Source organism: Sinocyclocheilus rhinocerous, unplaced genomic scaffold (assembly GCF_001515625.1).
Source record: "Sinocyclocheilus rhinocerous isolate Xijiao unplaced genomic scaffold, SAMN03320098_v1.1 scaffold56, whole genome shotgun sequence".
Taxonomy (NCBI): domain Eukaryota; kingdom Metazoa; phylum Chordata; class Actinopteri; order Cypriniformes; family Cyprinidae; genus Sinocyclocheilus; species Sinocyclocheilus rhinocerous.
In genome coordinates this window covers 67,267-78,578 of record NW_015649227.1, presented here as the reverse complement: position 1 = coordinate 78,578, position 11,312 = coordinate 67,267, and the positions used below count along the sequence as shown (strand labels likewise).

At 34.8% G+C, this 11,312-nt stretch overlaps 1 protein-coding gene across 2 annotated transcripts in view; it reads left to right on the top strand.

Annotated features, from left to right (window-relative positions):
* LOC107710405 (dapper homolog 3-like) overlaps positions 1 to 11,312 on the top strand; it is a 20,726-nt gene that overhangs the window by 2,808 nt on the left and 6,606 nt on the right. The window contains exon 2 of one of the 2 annotated variants that reach the window (XM_016515168.1): positions 4,756 to 4,873. In XM_016515168.1, coding sequence (XP_016370654.1) covers positions 4,756 to 4,873 — 118 coding nt within the window. Of the gene's footprint in view, positions 1 to 4,755; positions 4,874 to 5,870; positions 6,009 to 11,312 lie in introns of those variants that run through there. The other variant, XM_016515169.1, reaches the window with a different exon arrangement.

Below are 11,312 nucleotides of genomic sequence, written 5' to 3'. Positions count from 1 at the left end.
GTGTGTGTGTGTGTGTAAGTGAGTGTGTGTGTGTGTAAGTGAGTGTGTGTGTGTGTGTGAGTGTTGCTGTAGTGCTGGTGGTCTCTCTGCGGCCGCTCTGGTAATTAACAGCCTCGTCTTTCTCCTCCTGCAGCTTCAGTGAAATAATAATTGCAGCGTTCAAACCAGTGAATAATTGATGAGAAGAAAAGGTTAAATTGCAGTGGAGCTGAGCTGCTTCTCTGATTGTGAACCGTGTTTTATTCTGCTCAATCCTGAGTGTTTAAGTACGCTTGCATCATCCGCCGGAATGAACGAGCGTACAACAGTTAGCGGAAGCTAGAGATTACGGTTTATAAAGTTGTAAATATGGATATTTTTCTTACAAAAACGCATTGATTCGCTACAGGGGGCCTTTATTCACCCTCGGAGCCGTGTGAGGCACTTTTTATGATGGATGGATGCGCTTTATTGGACTTCTTTTGGACTATTGAAAAATAACACCCATTCACTGCCATTATAAAGCTTGGAAGAGCCAGGATGTTTTTTAATATAACTCCGATTGTATTCGTCTGAAAGAAGAAAGTCATGCACAGCTAGGATGGCTTGAGGGCGAGTAAATCATGGGGTAAATTTCATTTTTGAGCGAACTATGCCTTTAAGAACTGTTCGCTGAAAGTCTCTTTGAGGAAACTCTTAAAATTAAAGGTTCTCTATTGACATTGATGGTTCTGTGAAGAACTTTTAACATCTTTAGAACCTTTCTAATGCAAAAAAAAGTTTTTTATAGTGGTAAAAGGTTCTTCACACTAAGAAAAAATGGTTCTTTTCACTAAGAACTGATCACTGAAAGGTTCTTCTATGGCCTCCTTTATTTTTAAGACAATGAACAGTGGAAGAACACCAGTCGAGCCCAGATCTGACTCATGGGGTGTGTCTGGATCCGCAGTAAGTGCACTAATCAGGGAGTCACCGATGGAGCTGCTCCGTTGTCAGAATCATTCCAGCGCATTCACTCCCTAAAAACTCCCAGAATGCAAAGTGAAAACGGCTGTGCACTTGCTTTCTGAGTCTGGATATTCATTAATATCTCACTCATATTGTCTTCATAACTAGATATTTTGGTCTGAAATGACTCAAGCAAACGTTGTTCACCACAACATAACGTTTGTCATAATTAATGATTTAATAATTCATTAGTTATTTACTGTAAAAGTCAGCGATTTCTCTTTCAAAGCTCAGATTTAGTTGATTCTCCGTTATATGTCACTCGCTTTTCAGCTGTCGCTGTTTTTTCTCTTATAATATCATAGGAAAAATAAAATCAGATTCAAATGAGTCACTAGTTGTCATGTAGAGTATAGATGAAATGGTTAACACTTTACAATAAGCTTCCATTTGTTAACATTAGTTAACCTGAGCGAACAATGACAAATATTACTAAAGCATTTATTAATCTTAGATAATTTAATGTTAACAAAGATGAATAAATACCACAACAAATGTATTGCTGATTGTTAGTTAATGCATTAACTAACTAGTTTACTAATGAGACCTTATTGTATAAATGCATATGGAGAGCAGCTCCGATGATTTGATGAGAAGTGAGATCTCTGACTTTTGTTTGCTGACAAATGGAAAGCAAATGTCAGAAGCGTTCGAGACGCTGTTGAGATCTCTTCTGAAACCCTGGAGGAGACGCACGTGAGATGATTGTCGTCACAGAAGATTTCAGATAAAGTCTCGCTCTCATTTCAGTCTAGGGAGGAGAAACTCTGCAGCTTTCAGGTTTGACGTTTCATAAATGTTGCTGTTGTTTTCTGATATTCTGCATATTATAAACACACTTTCAGCGACGCGTGTGTGTTTGTCAAGCTTCAGCGTGATCGTGTCCTTGTGTGAAGCAGTTGATATGAATAATTGATAGTGAAATGCTTTTGTCAGATTGATTGAATGAATCCCGTTAGAGCCGTTTCCATGACAACGAGTGTGCACTTCATCAGGTTAAGCTAACAGCCTTAGTGCATGATCTTATTTAGGGGTGCAGGAGCCATTAGCAAACACACAGACACACACACACACTCACTGCTGACATCTGACCTGTAAACACAAAACACCCCTCCCCCAAACACACACACACAAATGCACAGCATTCATACATGCTCCTCAGTAAGTACATTTGGGTGTGTGTGTGTGTGTGTGGGTAAGTGTGTGTGTGTGGGTGAGCGTGTGTGGGTGAGCGTGTGTGTGTGTGGGTGAGCGTGTGTGTGAGAGTGTGTGTTTCAGATATGATCAAATACTGTGATTTATACACTATTTTTTTAAGTTAGAATAAATAAAGTATAAAACAGATTATTGGAGTAAATTTTACAAGAAAGTACTTGCGTCTTTGTACTTAATAATTATTTTTTGTAATTATTTGTGAAATTTACTAGCAATTTCTGAGTGAACATTTTTTTTTTTTTAAGTAAATCCTACCATTTTTTTCCAATGTTGGGCCGTATGAAATACTACTTTTATTTTATTTTTTATTTTTTTATTTTTTCAAATTCTGTGTTTTATTTTTTATTTTTCTGTATTGCATTTTTAATGGTTTTAATTACATTTTAATGTGTATTAATTAAATTTTAGAAATGAAAGTGGATTTATAATCAATTGAATTGAAACTTGTTTTATGTGTTTAATTTTTTCTGGATTCTGTGTTTTATGATTTAATACAAATTTATTATCAAACACGTTGGTAATCAAATGAATGCTTAAGACTTTAACAGTTTAATTAATATTTTAAGATGTAATAAAATGAAATTTAAACAATTGCATTTTTTGGAAAACAAAGTGCTGCGCAACAGAAGCATATTGTTAAAAATAGATAGTTAAAATTGAGTAATATTCCTTAGCAATAATTTATTAATAAGCTGTATTATTATGATTCTGTCATAATTTCTTCAAGCTGAACCGAACTTTTATTTTGGCGGGCTGTAGTGTGTTTCAGTGTGTATCAGACTGTAGTTTTTCTCAAAGTAAATGGTGAAATGCTGCTGAAGTGACTCTCTCATGTAGTGAGACACAGACGAGCGTCACGCGTGTTTCAGTGCGTGTAGTAGAGCAAACTCACACACACCCACATTTACACAGCAGCGCTTTAATATTCACACACACACACTCGTCCAGATTCGATTCAGTCTACAGACCTGCTTCTGATTTATTCATGCAAGATTTGACATTTTTACAGTGAATTCCATTTTTTTTTACTGGATTCCGTGTTTTCTGCGTCGCTGAAATCTTAGGGCCCTAAATTTAGCTCATCTTGGTCCAAGCAGAACATTTGAGCTCATTCTGGAGATGTAGATGGTCACAGTGAATTACACACAGGACATTACGGTCCTCTTGTTCCCAGAAGCCCGTTCTGCATTCTCCGCTCATCTGATTTTAATAAACCTACGCAGAGATCGTTTCACAGTTCTCCTCAACACACTCACAATAGCGCTAGACACCGACGAGCCAGAATGCCGAGATAATGGAGTAATTAGGACACACACACACGATGAGTGTGGAGGATTTGTAGAGCTTGATGTTTGAGGGCCCTATGAAATCCGTTTTATTTTTTCCCAAATTCCGTTTTAATATTTCTGGATTCCGTTTTTTCCCATTTTTCTGGAACCCTTTTTAACGGTTAAAATAAATTTTATTAATCAAAAAGCGAAGCGACTCAAATTTGGCTGTACTCGTTGCCCAGCCTCCCTCATAGTCATACCATGGACAAGGACATGGTCAACTAAAGTGGCTCGAATTTCATTTGAGACTGCTTGTCTCCTTGTCCTCCTCCTCCTCCTCCTCACCCTCACCCTCCTCCTCCTCTTCCTCTCCCTCCTCCACCACGTCCTCCTCCCCGCCCTCGGGCCCTTTTATCTATTTATTGAAGGATCTGATTGATGTGTGTTCAATTTTGACTCTTAGTGTTTCCACCTGGGTAATTGTTTGCTAATTGAGCTCAAGCTGTGCTGACTTGAGTGAACAGTATTGAATGCTAGTGCTTTCTAAATGACCACATGGTGTAAGCACTGAGAAATGTAGGGATTTGTGTGTAGAGTTTTGCAGTAACAGTTCACCAAATCTGACTCATGTGTTAAAGCAGGGCAATAGTGTTTATAGTTCAGCAAAATGGGTGTGCTTTTTGAAAAATGGTGTTATGGTTTTGAAATTTTAGTTCAAAAGCCTGGTTATAGTGTTTTAGCAATCGAGAAAAACTGTAATTAAAATCATGAAACTTACAATTTAACATCAATATATTAAATTACATTTTTAGGGCCCTATGAAATACGTTTTATTTTTTTCTCACGTTCTGTTTTATTGTTACCAGATTCTGTGTTTAAGCATGTCTAATTATTGGAATGCATAAAAACAACTTAATTTATTAACATTTATTTTTACAATAGCCCTATGAAATGTTTTGGGGTTTATTTTCCAACATTTCAATTTTTCTGGTTATCAAATGAAGACATAAAACAGTAATTTATTTTATCGTTTAATCAAATGAAAACAAACTTTATTTTTGGCAAACAAAGGGGGTTTACTATTAAAATTAAAACATGGGAGAAATATTGTGTGATTATTACTTAAAAAAATAAGTTTTAATAATTTATCATTATTAGTAGTAGTAGTATTACGTACATTCTACTGCACAATAATATATTTCCGACATAATTTATTCCAGTCATAGGGCCTTAGATCGGCATCCTGATGTGCACGTGTCTATAAGCGTGTTGATATTTGCAGGACGGCTCGTGGAGTCTGATGAACATCCTGCAGCATCAGGTGGGAGAGCTGAAGGTGGACGCAGACAGCGGCTCAGTGGAGCCCCCTACTGATGCTGGAGACCGCCGAGCCGGCTCGGGTAAGGCTATGGTTCACATTATCACCTCGCCCAGTGATGCTGATTGTGATTGGCCACTGCTGTCATTCTTCCTCTTCCTCTTCGACCTATTCCTTCATTTCTCTGTGGATCCATTGTTCCAAAGCTCAGTGAACTGATTCGGGCCCTTTTATCTATTTATTGAAGGATCTGATTGATGTGTTCAATTTTGACTCTTAGTGTTTCCACCTGGGTAATTGTTTGCTAATTGAGCTCAAGCTGTGCTGACTTGAGTGAACAGTATTGAATGCTAGTGCTTTCTAAATGACCACATGGTGTAAGCACTGAGAAATGTAGGGATTTGTGTGTAGAGTTTTGCAGTAACAGTTCACCAAATCTGACTCATGTGTTAAAGCAGGGGAATAGTGTTTATAGTTCAGCAAAATGGGTGTGCTTTTTGAAAAATGGCGTTATGGTTTTGAAATTTTAGTTCAAAAGCCTGGTTATAGTGTGTTAGCAATCGAGAAAAACTGTAATTAAAATCATGAAACTTACAATTTAACATCAATATATTAAATTACATTTTTAGGGCCCTATGAAATACGTTTTATTTTTTTCTCACGTTCTGTTTTATTGTTACCAGATTCTGTGTTTAAGCATGTCTAATTATTGGAATGCATAAAAACAACTTAATTTATTAACATTTATTTTTACAATAGCCCTATGAAATGTTTTGGGGTTTATTTTCCAACATTTCAATTTTTCTGGTTATCAAATGAAGACATAAAACAGTAATTTATTTTATCGTTTAATCAAATGAAAACAAACTTTATTTTTGGCAAACAAAGGGGGTTTACTATTAAAATTAAAACATGGGAGAAATATTGTGTGATTATTACTTAAAAAAATAAGTTTTAATAATTTATCATTATTAGTAGTAGTAGTATTACGTACATTCTACTGCACAATAATATATTTCCGACATAATTTATTCCAGTCATAGGGCCTTAGATCGGCATCCTGATGTGCACGTGTCTATAAGCGTGTTGATATTTGCAGGACGGCTCGTGGAGTCTGATGAACATCCTGCAGCATCAGGTGGGAGAGCTGAAGGTGGACGCAGACAGCGGCTCAGTGGAGCCCCCTACTGATGCTGGAGACCGCCGAGCCGGCTCGGGTAAGGCTATGGTTCACATTATCACCTCGCCCAGTGATGCTGATTGTGATTGGCCACTGCTGTCATTCTGTGGACCAATAGAGCACAACAGCTGGTTCTTGACGTAAAAATCCCATTCATTTTCTCCGTAGTGGAATTGATTTTTAACTTCAAATGTTAACTTTTGTGTTAACACACACTTTTGATTTAAGACTTCCGGTTCATTAGCCGCTATAGGTAAATAACGAGGAGAATAACGTGCAGTTAACGGTAAATCTGTTTGCACTACAAGCCAGTGTGTTCATAATTAAAATAATACATTAAAATAATATGATAAGACACACCAACTGTCAATATCAAGCAGCAAAACGAACTGTTTTGTTCAGCTAAAAATAGCTGGACGGAGTGGACGCAGATGAGACCGGAAGCCAGACCCATAGAATTTACAAATGGCCGCGCCCATTTTTACGACAAGAAAAAGGTGGATAAAGACAGGCCTACTGTGAGCTACGAGGTTGTTCATCAGTGTTATTTGCTTCTGTTGAAGCATTATTTCAACTTATTTTTTAAATAATTGTGTGATTCCTGATTCATTACCCATGATTCTGCAAAGAAATATCCACCAGAATATCACGGCAAATTCTTCTTCGTTCAAAGTTATCGGATCTTTAATAATGTTCTCAAAACGTTAGCACTAAAACATTATTTATACATCGTTCAAGGAATGTTTTCTCTGAAATGTTTTAGTTGGACGTTCGTCTAACGTTTTTTAAATGTTGCTACTTGTTCAGAGAACATTCAAAAGTAACGTTCCCATAATGTTTGAACAATGATAAAAAGCAACGTTCCCATAATGTTTGAGCAATGATAAAAAGGAACGTTCCCATAATGTTTGAACAATGATTAAAAGGAACGTTCCCTTGATGTTTGAGCAATGATAAAAAGGAAAGTTCCCATAATGTTTGAACAATGATAAAAAGGAACGTTCCCATAATGTTTGAACAATGATTAAAAGGAACGTTCCCTTGATGTTTGAGCAATGATAAAAAGGAAAGTTCCCATAATGTTTGAGCAATGATAAAAAGGAAACTTCCCATAATGTTTGAACAATGATTAAAAGGAACGTTCCCTTGATGTTTGAGCAATGATAAAAAGGAAACTTCCCATAATGTTTGAACAATGATTAAAAGGAACGTTCCCTTGATGTTTGAGCAATGATAAAAAGGAAACTTCCCATAATGTTTGAACAATGATTAAAAGGAACGTTCCCTTGATGTTTGAGCAATGATAAAAAGGAAACTTCCCATAATGTTTGAACAATGATTAAAAGGAACGTTCCCTTGATGTTTGAGCAATGATAAAAAGGAAACTTCCCATAATGTTTGAACAATGATTAAAAGGAACGTTCCCTTGATGTTTGAGCAATGATAAAAAGGAAACTTCCCATAATGTTTGAACAATGATTAAAAGGAACGTTCCCTTGATGTTTGAGCAATGATAAAAAGGAAACTTCCCATAATGTTTGAACAATGATTAAAAGGAACGTTCCCTTGATGTTTGAGCAATGATAAAAAGGAAACTTCCCATAATGTTTGAACAATGATTAAAAGGAACGTTCCCTTGATGTTTGAGCAATGATAAAAAGGAAACTTCCCATAATGTTTGAACAATGATTAAAAGGAACGTTCCCTTGATGTTTGAGCAATGATAAAAAGGAAACTTCCCATAATGTTTGAACAATGATTAAAAGGAACGTTCCCTTGATGTTTGAGCAATGATAAAAAGGAAACTTCCCATAATGTTTGAACAATGATTAAAAGGAACGTTCCCTTGATGTTTGAGCAATGATAAAAAGGAAACTTCCCATAATGTTTGAACAATGATTAAAAGGAACGTTCCCTTGATGTTTGAGCAATGATAAAAAGGAAACTTCCCATAATGTTTGAACAATGATTAAAAGGAACGTTCCCTTGATGTTTGAGCAATGATAAAAAGGAAACTTCCCATAATGTTTGAACAATGATTAAAAGGAACGTTCCCTTGATGTTTGAGCAATGATAAAAAGGAAACTTCCCATAATGTTTGAACAATGATTAAAAGGAACGTTCCCTTGATGTTTGAGCAATGATAAAAAGGAAACTTCCCATAATGTTTGAACAATGATTAAAAGGAACGTTCCCTTGATGTTTGAGCAATGATAAAAAGGAAACTTCCCATAATGTTTGAACAATGATTAAAAGGAACGTTCCCTTGATGTTTGAGCAATGATAAAAAGGAAACTTCCCATAATGTTTGAACAATGATTAAAAGGAACGTTCCCTTGATGTTTGAGCAATGATAAAAAGGAAACTTCCCATAATGTTTGAACAATGATTAAAAGGAACGTTCCCTTGATGTTTGAGCAATGATAAAAAGGAAACTTCCCATAATGTTTGAACAATGATTAAAAGGAACGTTCCCTTGATGTTTGAGCAATGATAAAAAGGAAACTTCCCATAATGTTTGAACAATGATTAAAAGGAACGTTCCCTTGATGTTTGAGCAATGATAAAAAGGAAACTTCCCATAATGTTTGAACAATGATTAAAAGGAACGTTCCCTTGATGTTTGAGCAATGATAAAAAGGAAACTTCCCATAATGTTTGAACAATGATTAAAAGGAACGTTCCCTTGATGTTTGAGCAATGATAAAAAGGAAACTTCCCATAATGTTTGAACAATGATTAAAAGGAACGTTCCCTTGATGTTTGAGCAATGATAAAAAGGAAACTTCCCATAATGTTTGAACAATGATTAAAAGGAACGTTCCCTTGATGTTTGAGCAATGATAAAAAGGAAACTTCCCATAATGTTTGAACAATGATTAAAAGGAACGTTCCCTTGATGTTTGAGCAATGATAAAAAGGAAACTTCCCATAATGTTTGAACAATGATTAAAAGGAACGTTCCCTTGATGTTTGAGCAATGATAAAAAGGAAACTTCCCATAATGTTTGAACAATGATTAAAAGGAACGTTCCCTTGATGTTTGAGCAATGATAAAAAGGAAACTTCCCATAATGTTTGAACAATGATTAAAAGGAACGTTCCCTTGATGTTTGAGCAATGATAAAAAGGAAACTTCCCATAATGTTTGAACAATGATTAAAAGGAACGTTCCCTTGATGTTTGAGCAATGATAAAAAGGAAACTTCCCATAATGTTTGAACAATGATTAAAAGGAACGTTCCCTTGATGTTTGAGCAATGATAAAAAGGAAACTTCCCATAATGTTTGAACAATGATTAAAAGGAACGTTCCCTTGATGTTTGAGCAATGATAAAAAGGAAACTTCCCATAATGTTTGAACAATGATTAAAAGGAACGTTCCCTTGATGTTTGAGCAATGATAAAAAGGAAACTTCCCATAATGTTTGAACAATGATTAAAAGGAACGTTCCCTTGATGTTTGAGCAATGATAAAAAGGAAACTTCCCATAATGTTTGAACAATGATTAAAAGGAACGTTCCCTTGATGTTTGAGCAATGATAAAAAGGAAACTTCCCATAATGTTTGAACAATGATTAAAAGGAACGTTCCCTTGATGTTTGAGCAATGATAAAAAGGAAACTTCCCATAATGTTTGAACAATGATTAAAAGGAACGTTCCCTTGATGTTTGAGCAATGATAAAAAGGAAACTTCCCATAATGTTTGAACAATGATTAAAAGGAACGTTCCCTTGATGTTTGAGCAATGATAAAAAGGAAACTTCCCATAATGTTTGAACAATGATTAAAAGGAACGTTCCCTTGATGTTTGAGCAATGATAAAAAGGAAACTTCCCATAATGTTTGAACAATGATTAAAAGGAACGTTCCCTTGATGTTTGAGCAATGATAAAAAGGAAACTTCCCATAATGTTTGAACAATGATTAAAAGGAACGTTCCCTTGATGTTTGAGCAATGATAAAAAGGAAACTTCCCATAATGTTTGAACAATGATTAAAAGGAACGTTCCCTTGATGTTTGAACAATGATAAAAAGGAACGTTCCCTTGATGTTTGAACAATGGTAAAAAGCAACGTTCCCATAATTTTTGAACAATGATTAAAAGTAACGTTCCCTTGATGTTTGAATAATAATAAAAAGAAAAGTTCCCATAATGTTTGAACAATAATAAAAAGAAAAGTTCCCATAATGTTTGAACAATGATAAAAAAGCAACATTCCCATAATGTTTGAACAATGATAAAAAGTAACGTTCCCATAATGTTTGAAAAATGATAAAAAGCAACGTTCCCATAATGTTTGAACAATAATAAAAAGAAAAGTTCCCATAATGTTTGAACAATGATAAAAAGTAACGTTCCCATAATGTTTGAAAAATGATAAAAAGCAACGTTCCCATAATGTTTGAACAATAATAAAAAGAAAAGTTCCCATAATGTTTGAACAATGATAAAAAGTAACGTTCCCATAATGTTTGAAAAATGATAAAAAGCAACGTTCCCATAATGTTTGAACAATAATAAAAAGAAAAGTTCCCATAATGTTTGAACAATGATAAAAAAGCAACATTCCCATAATGTTTGAACCATGATAAAAAGGAAAGTTCCCTTGATGTTTGAACACTGATAAAAAGGAAAGTTCCTATAATCTTTGAACAAAGATAAAAAGTAACATTCCCATAATGTTTGAACAATGATTAAAAGGAACATTCCCATAATGTTTGAACAATGATAAAAAGTAACGTTCCCATAATGTTTGAACAATGATAAAAAGGAAAGTTCCCATAATGTTTGAACAATGATAAAAACGAACGTTCCCATAATGTTTGAACAATGATAAAAAGGAAAGTTCCCATAATGTTTGAACAATGATAAAAAGGAAAGTTCCCATAATGTTTGAACAATGATGAAAAGGAACGTTCTATTGATGTTTGAACAATTATAAAAAGGAAAGTTCCCATAATGTTTGAACAATGATAAAAAGGAAAGTTCCCATGATGTTTGAATAATGATGAAAAGGAAAGTTCCCATAATGTTTGAACAATGATGAAAAGGAAAGTTCCCATAATGTTTGAACAATGATAAAAACGAAAGTTCCCATAATGTTTGAACAATGATAAAAAGAAACATTCCCATAATGTTTGAATAATGATAAAAAGGAAAGTTCCCATAACGTTTGAACAATGATAAAAGGGAAAGTTCCCATAATGTTTGAACAATGGTAAAAAGAAACATTCCCATAATGTTTGAACAATGATAAAAAGGAAAGTTCCCATAATGTTTGAACAATGATAAAAAGGAACGTTCTAATAATGTTTGAACAATGATAAAAAGGAA